Source organism: Clupea harengus, chromosome 12 (genome assembly GCF_900700415.2).
Source record: "Clupea harengus chromosome 12, Ch_v2.0.2, whole genome shotgun sequence".
In the NCBI taxonomy this organism is placed as follows: Eukaryota; Metazoa; Chordata; class Actinopteri; order Clupeiformes; family Clupeidae; genus Clupea; species Clupea harengus.
In genome coordinates this window covers 2,876,646-2,895,419 of record NC_045163.1, presented here as the reverse complement: position 1 = coordinate 2,895,419, position 18,774 = coordinate 2,876,646, and the positions used below count along the sequence as shown (strand labels likewise).

General features: G+C 41.2%; 1 protein-coding gene across 2 annotated transcripts in view; it reads left to right on the top strand.

Moving 5' to 3' along the window:
• Nucleotides 1–18,774, top strand: part of znf462 (zinc finger protein 462) — a 43,032-nt gene that overhangs the window by 21,561 nt on the left and 2,697 nt on the right. For both annotated transcript variants that reach the window (XM_012833736.3, XM_031578034.2), the window contains exons 3-12: nt 218–5,610; nt 5,924–6,061; nt 8,499–8,863; nt 10,354–10,472; nt 12,135–12,320; nt 14,908–15,163; nt 15,422–15,558; nt 16,357–16,580; nt 16,905–17,106; nt 18,046–18,187. In XM_012833736.3, the coding sequence (XP_012689190.1) occupies nt 218–5,610; nt 5,924–6,061; nt 8,499–8,863; nt 10,354–10,472; nt 12,135–12,320; nt 14,908–15,163; nt 15,422–15,558; nt 16,357–16,580; nt 16,905–17,106; nt 18,046–18,187 (7,162 nt within the window). The remainder of the gene's footprint in view (nt 1–217; nt 5,611–5,923; nt 6,062–8,498; nt 8,864–10,353; nt 10,473–12,134; nt 12,321–14,907; nt 15,164–15,421; nt 15,559–16,356; nt 16,581–16,904; nt 17,107–18,045; nt 18,188–18,774) is intronic.

Below are 18,774 nucleotides of genomic sequence, written 5' to 3'. Positions count from 1 at the left end.
TGATGAGTTGTACCTACCCCCAAAATGTGATAAAATAATATACAGTATATTATAATATATGCACATAATGGTTTCACTTGTCAACTGTTCCTTGTAGAAGATGTTATAGAGTAAATCAAAAGAAACTGTGTTGCTTAGTCAAATCATCAAAAACAATAAAATGTAATAGATAATATTATTTCAGTGAAGAATATTTGTGGTTTTTGTCTTATTGAAGGACTCCACTCCATGGACACAGACTTGGGCCAGTTTTCCAACCACAAGCAAAGGTTATGCAGCCAGGAAGCGAACCCCCCAAATAAATCCTCCAACCCATTTTTCCAGTGCAAGTTCTGTGTCCGTTACTTCAGATCCGAATCCCTCCTAATTGAACACACCAGGAAGATTCACGGAGCGGTTGGAACTGCTTCAGAGAACAGAGAAAACTCCCTACAGACTGTCAAGCAGACAAACTACAACGTACACGTGCATGAAGTCTTTGGGAAAGTCTTTTCTTGCCAGTATTGTACATTCAAGTTTACTCGTAGGACCAGACTGATGAAACACCAAAAGAAGTATCATAAAGACATTTTGTTGAATTCTCCAGGGTCCCCTACTGAAGGGGAAGCTGACACTGAAACGGTTAATATGGAATCAGAAAGTGAGGACCTCTCTCCGGAGAAACCCTTTGATGAGGACGCACCACAGGATCATGTAGTGCGGAGAATCTTAGACTCGATGTATAAATGTATTTCTAAGTCCAGTGGAAACTTAACATGCGAGTGGTGTGAGTATCAGACCCATAGGCAAGAGATGTGGTATGATCACATGAAAAAAAAGCATGGTAATATGCTGAAAATTATGTCATCACTTCAGGAGGATTGTGGATCCTCCAAATCAGGATCTTCATCACATAGAAGCACTCCAACATCCAACCTGATGCCAAATGATTTAAATGGCAATAAAGATTCCGTATTAAAGGAAGCTTCTGGAAACGCAGTTGTGAAAACCACACCAGGGATATCACCTTTTCAGTATTCACAGATTTCAGCAAAAGTTCCCAACAGTACAGGCTCTTCCATTTTGTCAGAAAGGTCAACCTTCGTCATGTCAGATATATCAAATTCTGCCATAGACTTAGATACCAGTCTGCTCAACGATTCCAGAAGCAGCTCCGAAGACGAACTTGGTGACATGGATGATCCCAATTACAGAGACCCCTTGTCAGCTGAGGATTCCACTAAGCTGCTTCTGTCAGAGGAGGATAATAAAATGCTTGAAACAAAAGGGATCCCATTCAGACGGCACATGAACAGGTTTCAGTGTCCTTTCTGTTCCTTCCTCACGATGCATCGACGGAGTATTTCTCGTCACATAGAGAACATACACCTGTCTGGCAAAGCAACGGTGTACAAGTGTGATGACTGTGCGTTCATATGCACCAGTCCGCTCAAGCTGGAAAGTCACAAGCAAAATCATATTGGCTCGTCTTCTGACTGGGACACTATGGACTTAACATTTGAGAGCCCAGAGGATGAAAATGAGACTACAGATCCCTTGAATGGGGAAAGTGCAGGCTCAAAGATCAACGGCAAGAAGTCAAGTCCTGGGAAAGAGGTCGATGAGCAAAATCCTCATCAGTGTACCCTCTGTAACTTTTCTACAATGACGCTGAAAGGGCTGAGAGTTCACCAGCAGCATAAGCATTCGTACTGTGATAATATATTAGCGGAAAGCGCAGAGGGGTCAGTGAATGAGCAGCAAGACACAGAAACTGAGACAAATAGCTCAGCAAATTTTGTACAAAAAACGCAAACATCAATCTGGGGAAATGCCTCCAAAAAGCACCTTGTTGGTAAAACGGCAAGAAAGTCTATTAATGACCAACCGTTGGACCTGTCCCCAGTTAAGAAACGAACAAGAATTGATGAAATTGCCAACAATCTCCAAAGCAAGATTAATCAGAACCAACAGCATGAGGATATGGTAATCAACTTGGAGGACCTTGGCGATGATGAAGATGAGGAGAAACAAAGTGATTTTCACATTGATAGGGAGAAAGATGTTCATAATCACAGCTACGCATATAATACAAACGATTTGTATCTCAGAGAATCAGGAGAGGTGAAAGAAAAAGGCAGATCAGGGAAAAGAAAACGAAACCTTCAGGCAAAAGGTTCTGCAAGAAACATTCCTGTTCAGGTTACTGTGTCTGATGACGAGGACAATGAAAATAATTTCAGTGCCTCTGGTGACAAAAAATGTCAAATTCAAAACAGCCAAGACAGCCAAAACACCTTCCAAGAGCCTGTTGAGTACACAGAGGAGCCTGGGAACCTTTTCTACTGTAAACACTGTGATTACCAAAATAAGTCAGCGCGTAGTGTAAGCACACACTACCAGAGGATGCATCCCTTCATTAAATTTAGTTTTAGATACATTCTTGACCCAGAGGATCAGAGTGCTGTCTTCCGTTGCCTGGAGTGTTTCATCGAATATACCAACTTCAATGACCTGAACCAGCACTATATGGAACATCATCCAGGGGCGAGTAATGTTCTCAACTTGAACCAACCGAATCTCATCTATATGTGTCGGTTTTGTTCTTACACCAGTCCTAACGTGCGTAGCTTGATGCCCCATTACCAAAGAATGCATCCCACGGTGAAGATTAACAATGCCATGATATTCTCCAGCTACATGGTTGAGCAGCCTCAGAAAAGTGCCGAGTCTCAAACACTAAGGGAGATTTTAAATTCAGGACCCAAGAGCTTCACATCCTCCACACCAGTATCACGGTCCTCATCTAGCCCATCCCTCAAAACCATCTCTAAAGTGCCAGAATCTAGTTCAGATGCTGAGACCCTCAAAGAAACCGTGGGAGGAAGTGTTGTGGTCTACGACTGTGATATGTGTTCCTTTGCCAGTCCCAACATGCACTCGGTGTTGGTGCACTACCAGAAAAAGCATCCAGAGCAAAAGGCCTCCTATTTTCGTATCCAGAAAACCATGAGAGTAATCTCCGTTGATAGAAATCATCAGGCTCCAAGCAACTCTTTCAACCTCTCCAATACCCCAAAGTCAGCAAACACAATACCATTGGGCTTAAATGAGGAGGTTTACTATTGCAAACACTGTGTATATAGCAACCGTTCTGTGGTTGGTGTACTTGTCCATTATCAAAAGAGGCATCCAGAAATCAAAGTAACAGCAAAGTACATCAAACATGCACCTCCAACTCCTGGTCTGATGAAGCTAATGGATGAGTTACAGATTCCTCCCCCAAAGCAGTTCTTTAAACCGTTTAGCAACAATGGGATGGATGCTTCATGTAACTCATCAACCAAAGGAGGTACGGATAAAAGCGAAGCAGAGATTGTGACAGAGTTGTTTTTTTGCCAACACTGTGACTACGGGAATCGCACAGTCAAGGGGGTGCTTATTCACTACCAAAAGAAGCACAAGGAGGTGAAAGCCAACGCAGACCTGGTGCGCAGACACACAGCTGTGGTACGCAGCCAGAGGGAGCGCGCCCAGATGAGCCAAACCGGTGGCCCAGCAGTAGCCACCACAGTGTCTACGTCTGACAATGACATGTCACAGAAGTTAAGATCGTTGAAGTGCAGGCATTGCACTTATACATCTCCATATGTGTATGCTCTGCGGAAACATTTAAAAAAAGATCATCCTACTGTCAAAGCAACAGCCATAACCATCCTCAATTGGGGTTATCAGGATAGCATCCTTGAGGCTGGATATCACTGTGAATGGTGCATCTATTCCCATGTTGAACCCAGTGGGCTGCTCATGCATTACCAAAGACGTCACCCTGAGCATAATGTGGACTATACCTATATGGCGAGCAAACTTTGGGCTGGTCCTGACGCCTCCCAACAAGGAGCAAACTCAGAAACAAAGCACTATCAGTGCAGGGATTGTGCCTATGAGGCCTGCTCCATCTGGGACATAACCAACCACTATCAGACTGTACATCCCTGGGCAATCAAAGTAGATGAGTCTGTGCTACTTGACATTATCAAAGGTAATCGAACACCAGAGAAGATGCACTCAACTCAGTCAAAGGGACACATTCCTGGCATGTCGAGTCAATTTGATAATTACCAGGCAGATCATGAAGAGGGCACGATGGATGTTTCCAGACCATCTCAAGAGAGACAATCCCAGCTATCCTTCACAACAACGTCCATTTCAAGCAGCCCATATCAATGCACTGTATGTCTGTCTGAGTACAACAGCCTTCATGGACTTTTGACGCACTATGGTAAAAAACACCCGGGCATGAAAGTGAAAGCTGCTGATTTCGCTCATGAATCTGACATCAATCCCAGCTCAGTTTACAAGTGCCGACACTGTCCGTATGTGAACTCTCGAATCCACGGTGTTCTAACCCACTACCAGAAAAGACATCCTCTGGTTAAGGTCACTGCTGAAGATTTTGCTGATGACATAGAGCAAGTAAAGGATCTGGGAATTGAGGGTGATGAAAAGTGCAAGACACAAAGGCAAGGTTATGGTGCCTACAGGTGCAAAATGTGTCCTTATACCCACGGCACATTAGAAAAACTGAAAATACATTATGAAAAGTATCACAACCAACCAGCCTCAGACATGTTCAACCTTCCTGTCACTCAGTTTTCTACCGGCAAAGAAGAACAAGTAGCAGAATGCAGTGCTACAAATGTCACTGACGTCCAAGATGTTGACTTTGATCCCGGCCTCTCTCAGTTTGAGAAGGGAGAGAAGCATGCTGTTTTCAGGTGCCAGCTTTGTAAATACTTCTGCTCCACCAGAAAGGGTATAGCTCGGCACTACCGTATAAAGCACAACAATGTCAGGGCCCAGCCTGAAGGGAAGAACAATGTTTTCAAGTGTGCCCTCTGCCCATACACCAATCCCATCCGCAAAGGTTTAGCTGCCCATTATCAGAAACGTCATGATATCGATGCATATTACACACACTGTCTGGCAGCCTCTAAAGCCTTGATTGAGAAGCCCACTAAGGTGATGCTGCCCTTGACTCCTGAACCTGAAGGGGCCGGGATGAGTGAAGAACTGAGACTTGCCGTGGAGCGAAGAAAGTGTTCCCTTTGTGCATTTCAGGCATTCAGTAGGAAAAGTATTGTCTCGCACTACATCAAGCGCCACCCAGGCGTCTTTCCCAAGAGACAACACGCAAGCAAACTAGGACGGTATTTCACCATTATCTACCCAAGAGAGACGGACAAGTCCCCTGTTGTCGAGGAAAATGAATCAGTTGAGGTCAAGCCAGAGGCAGAGCAGGGGATGGACCTTGAGTGGTTGCCTTTCAAGTGCTTAAAATGCCACAAGCTATGTTTCAGCTCAGCCGATCTGCTCTGCATGCACTACAACGACTACCACAGCAGGGACCTCAGACGTGATTTCATCACATTTGCAAGCCCTGAGCACGAGGACTCCGAATTCTATCAGTGTGCCCACTGTGAGCTCAAGTTCTTGGCCCTTACTGACCTCACAAACCATCTGATGGATCACAATGAGGAAACCCAGAAGCGAGCAATGAGACAAGAGAGGAGGAAGCAGCTCCAGAGCAAACAGAGGGTCAATGAGCAAACCGAAACCAAACAGGAGAAGGTACTGTGAAGTTAATGCTTTTATTCACACTCAACAAAGATGCTGGTATTCTGGCTTAATATAATATGTCACTATGTTAAGGATCATGTCATATTTATAATAAACTATAACTATATTATTATATGATGTCTATGGCGTTTCAGAAATGTACAGAAATCGATTCATATGTTCAGCTGGTTAAAACACACAAGTCCACGTAGTCTTTCATGTTTTTTAAAAGAGTATCACTTGTATTTTGCCAAGTTACTTTACCAATGAGACATTTGGTTCTGAATGCCAACCACTTTAAGTGATTTGTTTTCTTACCCTTTAGCTGGATGCCACTGCTGATAAGACCCCAATAGGCTACCGGTGTAATTTCTGTGTGGAGGTCCACCCCACCCTCAGAGCCATCTGCAACCACCTGAGGAAACATGTGCAGTACGGCGAGGCCAAAGAGGGCCAGCTGAAGGTGACATAACCTCACTATTACCTGTCCTACACACCATAATGGAGGTGACACAACCTCACTATTACCTGTCCTACACACCATAATGGAGCTGACACAACCTCACTATTACCTGTCCTACACACCATAATGGAGCTGACACAACCTCACTATTACCTGTCCTTCACACCATAATGGAGTATCAGTGAAGAACAAAAACGTAAAGATGTTTAGTTATTTAGAAAGTATTCAGACCCCCTCACTTTTTAACATTTTGTTATGTTGCAGCCTTATGCAAAAATCTTTTTAATTCATTTTTCCCTCATCGGTCTTAACCCAATTCCCCAATAATGAGAAGGCAAAAACTGAAATATTACATTGACATACGTATTCATACCCTTTGCTCACTACTTGTTGAAGCACCATTGGCAGCGATAACAACCTCTATTCTTCTTGAATGTGACGCCACAAGCTTTGCGCACCTGGATTGGCCAGTCTTCTTTGCAGATCCTCTCAAGCTCTGTCAGGTTGGATGGGGATCATCCGGTCACTCCAGAGATGTTCGATTGGGTTCAACTCAGGGCTCTGGCTGGGCCACTCAAGGACATTCACAGAGCTGGCTGTGTGCTTACGGTTGTTGTCCTGTTGGAAGTTGAACTTTCAGCCCAGTCTGAGGTCCTGAGTGCTCTTGGCCAGGTTTTCATTAAGGATATCTCTGTACTTTGCTCCGTTGAGTTTTCCCTCAAGCCTAGCCAGTCGCTCAGGCCCTGCTATTGAAAAATACCCCCACAGCATTATGCTGCCACCGACATGCTTCACCGTTGGGCTGGTATTGGGGAGGTGATGAGCAGTGTCTGGTTTCCTCCAGACATGACGCTTAGAATTAATGCCAAACAGTTAAATCTTGGTTTCATCAGGCCAGAGAATCTTGTTTCTCACAGTCTGAAGTCCTTTAAATGCTTTTTTGCAAACTCCAACTCACTGGAGCGAGGCTTCTGTCTGGCCACTCTGCCATAAAGTCCTGATCGGTGGAGCGTTGCAGTGATGGTTGTTCTCCTGGAAGTTTCTCCCATCTCTGGAGCTCAGTCACCTATCTTGGTCACCTCTCTTACAAAGGCCCCTCTCCTCCGATTCCTCAGTTTGCCATTTTTTTGTAGCCTTCCCCAGATCTGTGCCTCAACACAATCCTCTCTCTGAGCTCTGCAGGCAGTTCCTTCAACCTTATTTTTTGCTCTGATATGCATTGTCAGCTGTCAGACCTTATATAGTGTATAGTTATATAGTGTTTCTTTCCAAATCATGTCCAATCTATTGAATTTACTGCAGTTGGACTCCTGCTAGGTGATGAGGGGAACATGAATTCAAAAATGTTTAGCGTTAGGCTGCCACATAACAAAATGTGAAAAAAGTGAAGGAGTCTGAATACTGTACTGTATTTCATGACTGAATGACATTTCTGATTTAGTGATGTCAGTGCAGCAGTCATCAGTATCACGCAAGTGTCCAATATGATTTGGGTGCATAAACTGAATTATCCATTTACAGCAACAAGTGTCTTTTTGAGGTGTTTTACTGGTTTCACTACAACCAACATTCTGCTTTATTTGATTTAGCTCTTAATTAGGAAAAGACAACTGATAAAATATAGATACGTACCTTACTCAAACTTATTGATGTGCTACACCAGTTGTGAGACATCTTTTTAAATGAATGAGTAAACGGTGAATTTTTTGCAAATGGCATTGGGAGCACTAGGTGGAGCCAGAGGAACCTGATTTTTTTTATTTATTTTTTTTACAGATTGTCTGTCTCATGTAGTACTGTCAGAGCATAGTGACGGTTTTAGCAAATATGTTTGCTAGTTATTTGTTGTATAAACAAGTTATTTTGTATAAGGGTTCCCTACTGCAGTTTTAATTGTTATTATGCGATGTCCCCATCTTTACTTATGAGAGAGGCCTGTTGTGGTGACAGAAGGCTGACAAAGCAAATCTGCAAAGTCGTTAGGAGGACATGCTTCTTATATGTGCTGCTGGGTCAAGTCCTCAAGTTCTTTTGAATTTCCTGTAAATCCTTCTAGGTCATTTCCTGCCAGCAGTGAGTGGTTTGTTGTCTCACAGCAACACAGGAATAACTTGGATGTGTTTTCCCAAATGTGTGTGGGTTGTGGTGTTAGTGATTGAAGCCTCCCTAATGAATCTCATACACATTATCGACTGCAGGTCATATATTGTCTCTCCGAACCTAATGATCTGTCTGCATGACATATCACTTGTCACACAAACATTGAGGATCTTATTTGAGGTCAGAGAAAAAACAAAGAAAAAAAATTGCTTCTCTAATGTGAGTAAGCTGAAAGATCATTTGGACTGGAACAAACCCCATGAAAAGTTTGACTTGATTTATTGGTCCATTAAATATTTATTGGTAGTTTATAAATGTGTTTTCCCTCTTTTCTTAGCTGGATGTCACAGAGGTGTCCTTTCCTGGTGCAGCAGAGGGCATATCCAATGGCAACGCAGAGGACCCGTTGCCCATAGAAGATGCCGTGTCCACGGAGATGGACTTATCTGTGGCTGATATGATGTCCACTGGAGATGTTCCCATGGAGACGGGGGAGACGCCTGAGATTGGGGGTGCACCTCTGGCGGCAGAGGAAAAGGAGAGGCGGGTAGGGGGCCACCCCTGCGCCCAGTGCGACCGTGTATTCATGTCCATGCAGGGTCTCCGGTCTCATGAGAGGAGTCACTCAGCCATGGCTCTCTTCTCTCGGGAGGACAAGTACAACTGCCAGTACTGCCAGTTTGTTTCTCCCTTTAGGCACAAGTAAGACCATTATTGTGTACCTACATTTTGTGTTTTTTGTGTTCTGTTTCCAGATTTCAAGCAGTAATGGTGCTTTTCCACTATGGGGTAAAACCCTGGTGGTTGAGGAAAAGCCTCAAACGTTCTGTGTTTCCCTCTGAGCCTGTCCTGCCCATGACCTGAGCTTGTCCCAGGAGTGGAGCGGTGCTGAACTAGGGACTTTTCCAATGTAGTATGACATAACAGCAAGGCGGGAGAAATGTTTAACTGATTAAACTGATGGGTAGCAGTAGTTCAATTAACCAGCAATGTAAATAACTTTGAAATAATGCAAATTATCGACGACAAAATAAGGACACGGTTTACTACACATTAATTACATTAAACAACTTAATTCTCCCCCAAGTGCGTTGCACTATTTCAGTTTCCAGCGTAGATGTTCTCTGTTTGCGAATGTCCCTGGTGTTAGGCACAGTAATCAGAATAGAAGGCTGAGTGCTGGCCCTGGCCTTATATGGAAGACTGAGGCTGAGGGCTGGCCCTGGTCTTAAATGGAAAAAGGCCATACATTTGAGACAGCTTTATGCTGGTCTTAAAATAGCGTACACATTTTATTAAATAAACATCTTTTAAGACACTAGTTTGTAAACCTGAGTCAGTTTTGATGGAGTGATTTGTCTCCAAAGATTTGGATCCAAAGCCCTTCTCTTCGTTGTGTAATCGAACCTCACTTGGTTATTCTCTGACCCAGAAAGGAGATGAATTATCTTGCCACCCATGAGATCAAGTTAAAACACAGATCTATTCCTGCATTAGATAACTGAATTGTTCATGGTTTTTTATAATAAGTGATGTTTTTTTTTTAAACAAATCAGCATTTCTTTTTTTTTTTTAAATAGAAGGCCAGATTCAATTTGGAGGTGGGGTCATTATGCTGGACAGCATGTGTATCCTATAATTGTAATTTGATGTTAGTAGGTTCCAAACCTACATGGATATTCATGGCTTACTCTCTCAATGGCAGATATTAGATGAACTTATGTGGGCCTACTGAATGAGCCCATCATTGATTGGTTAGAGGACAACTGTAGGTCATGCCATGTTTGATCTTTTTAAAGTGTTGTGCTCATTAAGGTTTGGACTAGTGTTTGTGTCTAAGTGTAAATATGCATATTTCACATTCTATTTAAAGGTGAAGTCCAGTACACTTTTTGCTCCTCATGGTCCTCTAGCTGTCGGTTTGGTGTCTGCGCTCAGAAAACGGTGTTCATTCACAGTCCTGGCTCTGTAAATGGGTAGCAAAGTGGCTCAGACCCAGCCATACACTATTCTACACAATCAACATGTTGCTTCAGCAACATGGAAGAGAGGCGTATAATTTGATTGGCTGCTCAAATATCAAAAACCTTTTATCAGAATTGTATCCTGTACCTTTTGTGGAGTGTAACATTGATGCTAAAACTGTCTCTTTTCTAAATATCCTCTCTCTCTCTTTCCCTCCCCGTCTTTAGTTTGGATCGTCATATCCAGTCTCATCACGGCCATCACAAGCCATTCCGCTGTAAACTCTGTCCCTTTAAGTCTGCTTATCTAAGCCGACTGAAGAGTCATCTACTTAAGTCACATGCAGGTAATAAGAACTGATGAAAAGACTATACTCTACCTTGCAAAAGTACTCAACCCCTCTGAAAGTCATCACCATTTTCAGATTTACAAAAGATACTTGCACACATTTTCCCAATCAGTATTTACAACACACTGCAACTGGTTCTCTTAATAGATTATCTTCAACTCTGAAAAGTTTCATACTCCCTGCAAATGAGAAGTACCCCCACAGCATGATGTTATCACTACCAGATTTCACTATAGGGATGGCGGAGCACTTGGATTAACCAAAAAGCTCTATTCTGGTCTCATCTGAGATGCATGCATCCTTTAATGTGGATCTTCTTAAACAGTTAGTTCTTTTTGCCACCCTTCCATAGAGGTCAGTTCTATGGACAGCTTTTATTACTAATATTAGCTTTTGTGGACTCCTACCAGCTGCACTCCAATTCCAGACATTGAACCGTAGATCTGTCAGGGTGTTGGCTGGACCGTTGGCCTCCCTCATCAGCCCCCTTCTAATGTAGTTTTGGGGGGCTGCCTTTTCTTTAAACCATCTGGGTGGTGTGATGCAACTTCCACTCTCTTTTCATGGATCCAATGGTGTTTAGTTAGATATCCAAACACTTTTGTCTTGAGTATTTTCGTTCACTTAAGCATTTTGATCATTTTGTGTCTTTAGTCTTAATATTCTCTTATTTCACAACCTGGCTAGTTAAATCGTTAGACAGAGTGATTTTTTTTTTTTTTTACCTTCAGAGGGAGATCTCTACTTCAACCTAATGATTAGTTAGTGCTTCCTCTATATCATTTGTAAATAATTTGTCATCTATCTAAATCTGGAACTCAAAAGCACACAAGTTTGGACTATTTGTGCATGTTTTAAAAGGATTTATACACAATATACCTGCAACCTAAATATTTAAATATTTCTTTCTTAGTCTCATAGCAAGGACAAACTTTTATTTTATTTAGATAGCATTCATCAAATTAGTCTATATTGCATATATTTCTTAGAAATTTGTTTTAACAGACAATTATGAATTGTTGTCTGGGCTCTTGGTTATCAAGACGAACTGAATTCATAAGTGTGTGAACTGTAGTGAATCAGACAGGGACAAAGACTCGTTGAACCAGAATAAAAATACTGTCTGGTTTCTTCATATTATGGGAAGAAAAGGCCAGACGTCTGAGTCACTGTAATCATGTATGATTTATATGATTATATCTGAAGATATATCACTGACCAGACCCACCCAGAATCACGTTATATGTTGTGTATATTGAGTTGTGCTATGCTTTATTAACAAACGTATTTATTCTCAAAGCCTAAATGGCTTGGGTCAAATAAGATTAGTTGGAAAGCAATCATCTGTGCACTACGGAATCCATTGCTTCTGACACATTAATGATGGTTTTCTCCTTCGACTGCCAAAGTCATTGAAGGCAGCAGAAAATGAACGTCAGCACAGTTCTATTCAGACTTATCGAAGTGAAAGATTCTCATGCCTTGCGATATTTATTATGGCAATCACAATGCCCTTAAATGTTCTTCTGCCGTGTTACTTTGAAATGAAACTTCAGACACTAAAGAGAAAAGGTTAATGCCAAAGGTATTTCTGTTTCTATTTCACTCGTCCCCTCTCTCCATTTGGCTGCTTATCCCACTTCTTCATCCCTTTTTCAGGTGAGAACCCCTACAAGTGCTTGTCATGCTCCTTCTCCACCATAACCATCAGCCTACTGAAAGAGCACTCTCTGAGGGTCCATGGAGAGATGCTTACTCTCCCCAAACTCCGGGCGGGGGCAGCATTGCGCACCTCGCGGGCCATCTTGAGCTGTGATCCCATGGCCTTGACACCAGAAGGGGAAGGTAAGGGGCAAAGACGCGTGCATTGTAGTTAAACTACATTGTAGTAAACCCTATATACACCATCACATTTATTTTGAAGAAATGACTTGCATCAGTCACATGTACTAACAACCTTTCACATTTAAACATATATAGCTGTAAAAATGATTTAGGGCTGTATTATAATAATAATAATAATAATTCAATTATTTATTAAATTTATCAATAATAATAATCTGTATAAGATAGGGCAGTGGGTACATACTTGAATGGTGGGTAAACCACACTCTGGGATGGTAGTAAGTAACATTCTAGAAAGTTGCTGCCTTGATTTTAAGCCCTTCAGTTAGCACACCTGTGCCCCAAGGTCTCATGTCTTAGTCCCAAAGACTGTGACCCATAGACCCTGATTGAGAATGATTTTCAGATACATTCTATGGACTGATGATGTCATATGCCCTGATTAGGAAGGTTTTTCAGATACCTTATATGGACTGATGATGTCATAGACCCTGATTGAGAATGATTTTCAGATACATTCTATGGACTGATGATATAGACCCTGATTGGGAAGGTTTTTCAGATACCTTATATGGACTGATGATGTCATAGACCCTGATTGAGAATGATTTTCAGATACATTCTATGGACTGATGATGTCATAGACCCTGATTGAGAATGATTTTCAGATACATTCTATGGACTGAGGTTTGACATACTCTGATTGAGAATGATTTACAGATATATTCTATGGAATGATGATGTCATAGACCCTGATTGAGAATGATTTTCAGATACATTCTATGGGCTGAGGTTTGACAGACCCTGATTGAGAATAATAATAATCATAATAATAATAAAACTTTATTTATATAGCATCTTTCATGCAAAAGAATGCAGCTCAAAGTGCTTTACAGCAAATACATAATATGCACAACGAAATTACATGCACATAAAAATAGACATCAAAGAAACATAACTCAGATATAGTGCAAAAAAAATAAAATTATAATTATAGAGATATATTTAATCTAACCCCTTAATATCACCAGTAGAGATTTAAATTAAATTAAATTAAATTAAATTAAATTCAATTAAATTAAATTAAATTAAATTAAAAGTATTTATATATATATATATATAGTGCAAAGTGGTAGCTAGTTAAAGGCTAATGTGAAGAGGTACGTTTACGTGAAGAGAATTATTTTCAGATACATTCTATGGACTGATGATGTCATAGACCCTGATTGGGAAGGTTTTTCAGATACCTTATATGGACTGATGATGTCATAGACCCTGATTGAGAATGATTTTCAGATACATTCTATGGACTGATGATGTCATAGACCCTGATTGGGAAGGTTATTCAGATACCTTATATGGACTGATGATGTCATAGACCCTGATGAAGAATGATTTTCAGATACATTCTATGGACTGAGGTTTGACATAGACCCTGATTGGGAAGGATTTTCAGATACATTCTATGGACTGATGTTGTCATAGACGCTGATTGACAATGATTTTCAGATACATTCTATGGACTGAGGTTTGACACGAGTTTTAGCATCCTTTAAAGCTAAGCTTCCAGTTTGATATTTATGCTTCCTTATGTTTCTTACAACACAGTTACAACATTTTCATTGGGAACATAGAACCTTTGGTCCATGTCCACCTATTGATGGATTTGCCCTCCTTATGTTTCTTTCAGTGCAGTCGCAACATTTCCTTTGGGAACAATGTAGTTTCACCATTTTTGTGATGATTCTTTGATGTTTTTGATGATTTCAAACGTTTGACACGTTTCATGTGGCATGTTTGGAGTACTTGTCAAGCCCTATAGTATTGACCCAATTAGTGTAATAAAGTGTCTCTGTTCATATCTATAAGGGATGTGTATGAGTGACGATCTGTTAGCCCTCTGTGGTCGTCTCAAACCCCTGTAGAATGCATTTTCTCCCTGCTAAATCACGCTTGGATGCAACGTCTGATGCTAGGAACACTTAGAGAGACAGATTACTCCTCTCCATGCAGATTGGAATTGCTGCCCTCATCTACATACTGTCTTTCTTGTGAATGATGCATTAGTATTATAAATCAGACTCTCGTGCGGATGGATTCATGTGATTTTCTTCCTCGCTTTGCAAAGTGAGAATTGCATCATGTGCATTTTAAAAAGTCAAAGGTACGCCTTTTTTCTGCCTGGTTCTGCACTTGCTGCCATGTTGCTGAAAGAGGCATTTTAACACAGACACACCCGTTTAGAGGTTGGCTTTGATGTATCTGTTGATGTATGAGCTAGAGAAATAAGATGAAGGAATTACATGATATAAAGATATAAAAAAACAAAACAACAAAAAAAAACAGAATATAGTGGTACTTTATGTTACTTTGAAGCTAGATCAAGATTGATTGTAGTAAAATACCTATCATGTACTCTTTCCTCCTTTACTAAATATGACGAGCATGGGTAACATGAGGTAACATGCATCTGTCAGCCTATTATTTACATTTATTAGTGTTCAGATAAAGCTTTGCCTTATATTACATAATTATTATATATAATTGTATTGGTTTATAACGGTCATTTCTGTATTTCTACTCCTAGAACCAGGCTACCTGGAGCCTGCTGACGTTCAGCAGCAACTCAGCCACTATCAGCTCGCCTCACGGAACCAGACGTCCTGCAGCCCCCCTGCATCCTCCTGTGTAGTGGCAGAGTCCCGTCCAGATAACATTCTCACCTGTGAGTTCTGTGAGTTCAGCTCAGGCTACATGCAGAGTCTGCGCAGGCACTACCGCGATCGCCACGGGGGAAAGAAGCTCTTCAAGTGCAAGGACTGTTCCTTCTTCACCTGCTACAAGTAAGAACAGGCACCGGCCAACTTGGTTCATTTCTGTTTCAAATATGTTTATTGAGAAACATCCTTTAACAGTGAAATTTTTTTTTAAAACTGTAATTTCACAAACAAACATTACTGACAAAGACAAATGAAAACAAGCATCAAACACCATACAAAAAAAAAAAAAACGTGGTTGATTTCTGAATCACATCATAGTCAAGCTGCATAGGGAGGTGTAGCACTGCCTTCAGTACAGTGCCTGATCTTCTCCTCCCTTAGGTCAACCTTCACCATCCATGTGGAGGCTGGACACACCAGTGCCCCAGAAGAGGGGCCCAAAGACTTGCGCTGCCCTTTCTGCCTCTATCACACCAAATACAAAAGCAATATGATTGACCATGTCGTCCTTCACAGAGGTAAGATCCTTGGCTTCTTTCAAGCATGAAAATCAAAATGCAAAGATCTGAAACAGACGCAGTTACATCTAATGTGTTCTCCACTAATATTACCCTTGGCCAATATGAAATACTATACTATAGTCTCGTTAGCTTTCATTCAAAATATTCAAAATAAAACACTTAATAGAAATAATTTATATGAAAGTGTTTGCATGTCAGGAGCATGTGTTGTATGCGTTATTCCATGTGTTTGCATGTCAGTAGCTTACGTTGTATGCGTTATTCCATGTGTTTGCATGTCAGTAGCATGCGTTATATGAGTTATTCCATGTGGACTCACCTGGAGCCTCTCAGCTGACCACCTCCAGAATTTCAAAATATTCTTGAACTCACACCTTCACACATGCATGCTGAATGTAAGCAGTCATTAAGGCTGCTTTTGTAAACCTTGATATTAAGTAGTCATAACATCTATGGCAAGTGTTGATGCAAGGTTGTGCTCTGGAACTTTGAAATGGCATATGTTGTTATTGTTTAGTGGCTAGGTTTCTTTTTCTGTAGCTTAATTAACCATACTCTATAATGACTTTTTCTTTGACACACACGTAGGCCTAATTTCTCTTTATATATATTTATTCTTAATAATGGTCATTCTGGGGTTTTCATGTAGTAATTCTTTCTCTGTATTTTTTACCTCTCTTTCTGTCTTCCACATTGTGTCTTCCTCGTGTAAATCTTTGGACGACCTCTCTTCCTCCCTCCTTTTGTTCGTCTCTTCGTCACGTCTTCTCTTCCTGCCGTTCTGCCACCCTCCAGAAGAACGCGTTGTACCGCTGGAGGTCTCCCGCTCCAAGCTCTCCCGCCACCTGCAGGGCGTTGTGTTCCGCTGCCACAAATGCACCTTCACCTGCTCCAGCGACGAAAGCCTCCAGCTGCACATCCACAAGCATGATAAGATAAAGCCCTACCAGTGCCAGCTCTGCTACTACGACAGCAAGTACAAGCAGGCTCTGGAGAACCACCTGCGGGACGAGCACAAGGTCAGGCTTCAGCTTTTGCTGCCTCAATATTGGCATTCCAATAGGTGCTTTTTTTTTGTACTATGCATGTCTATCTCAGGTCATTTCTCCCTGGTATTGGTTAAGTATGACATATTGTTTGAGACAAAATTCAGTTTCCTTTGTAATTCACAGTTTAAAACTTAAAGTGAAGAATTATTAAAAGGAACGGCAGTTTGAGAAATCACATTGATGGATGCAGGGTAGGGTTATAGTAATGGATACAGGGTAGGGTTATAGTAATGGCAGTAAACCAGTTTCTTTCTCATCTGCCTGTGGTTCAAACCCTCTTCATCTGTGCTCCAGGTGATCCGGAACTTTGAGCTTATGGGACGGGTCAGTCTGGACCAGCTGGAGGCTATGAAGGACAAGATGAGCAACCGCAGCAGTGGTGAGGAAGAGGAGGTGGGTGAAGGCCCGGAAGAGGAAGGAGCAAAGGAGGACGTGGTGGTGGACAACAAGAGGGATGCACAAGAAGACGAGGAGTCTGACAGGCCTGGGCCTACAGGTAGGGAGCTAGGGAATCAGTGTGGGGAGGGTCCGAAGTATCTGTTAGCTATACCATGGCTAATGTTTCATTATATGATAGGCTAATGATTATTCCACTGTGTTTTTTGCAAACGAACAGTTAGGAACATACCTAGGTAGTAATTAGGTCATTATTTAGGGTATATGTTGCTTTCAATCCCCCACATATAACTAATAATAATGAATTGACCTTTGTCACAGTACTATTACCAAGTACTTTCTCTTGCCGTATACAAACATATAACTGGATAAAACATATCACATAAGATCATATTGAGGCAACAGCAGGCAACATAAACTGCATCACACTCCCATCTATGGATGCCCATTTCCACCAGTAAAAGAAATGGTAGTCATGATCATAGTCAAAAGATATTCACGGGAAATCAAAATTATGAGATAGAAAAGTCAGAATTATGAGATACAAAGTGGAAATGTTGACTTACTTCCTGTACCAATGTAGGATAGACTACACAATGATTTCCGTTTCACGTAAATTACTGGAGATATCAGAGTTACCTAGTAATTAAATAGGCTATTGTTGTGTTCAATAGCCTAGTGCTTAGATGTGTAACTTTTTTGCAAATAAACAGTTGTTTACGTTCATGTGTTGTTACCAGTTCCAACTACTGTCTATGCTGGGTAGTGAACATGTCCCTATTATTCCCTACCAGACCAAATATATACTAAGACTTGGAAATTACATTGTTTACATCAAAATCCAACAGCTAATTATTTAACAGTAAACATGAGGTACAGATAACAAAAATAAAAGCAGGGTAAAAGAACAATAAAACTAGAACCCATAAAACAACAACAAATAAATGACAACCATTGCTCTGCCTCCTTGGAGTTAAATCAGTTTGTTCCGGCTGAACACCTACTCTTTGGTTCTGTCTTTTCCTGACTTGGCATATAGGTGGTGATTCTTCAGAGATTCCCTGCTCCCCCAGTTATGGGAGCATTCCCACTGGCAAGGAAAAGCGCTTTCCCTGTGAGTTCTGTGGCCGTTCCTTCACCAACAGTGCAGAGTGGGAACGTCATGTACTTCGTCATGGAATGTGAGTCCTCTCCCTTTGGATCCTCCCTCCCTCTATTATTCCATAATCCTGGTTACGCAGTTAAGTTGACAAATGCATTATTAAGTGTTGTTGTTTACTTTATTATAATCATTAATAATTACTGCCCGGGCTCTACAAACCCTAAAATGACTTTGGTTTGTCATAGGACTTTGGCTGATAGATCAATAGTGACTGAGATGTATTTCAGTAAAAACGTATTTCAGAAGAAATGCCTTGCGTTTGGATAGCATATGGGCCGACATAGCACAGGAGTTCGATTGTAACAGCAACCACAAGGTGCTAACACTGAATGTAAAAAAAAAAAGGAACTAAATACATTTTTGTTTTAGCTGAAACACCACACAGTTTGAGTAGCTTGTCAGTTGACTCAATGTCACGATCATAGCCATAGAGCCACTTCACGTTATTGAATCTTTGGCCATTGTTGTGCTTAGGGAGCAGCATGGTAAACCTACTTATGGTAACTTTTATGTCTAAAAGAGATTATTGGAAAGTTTTTGGAATTCGAGGATTTTTAGGCATAATGCTCAGTTCTAGTCTGGCGTGTCACTGACACTATTTATTCA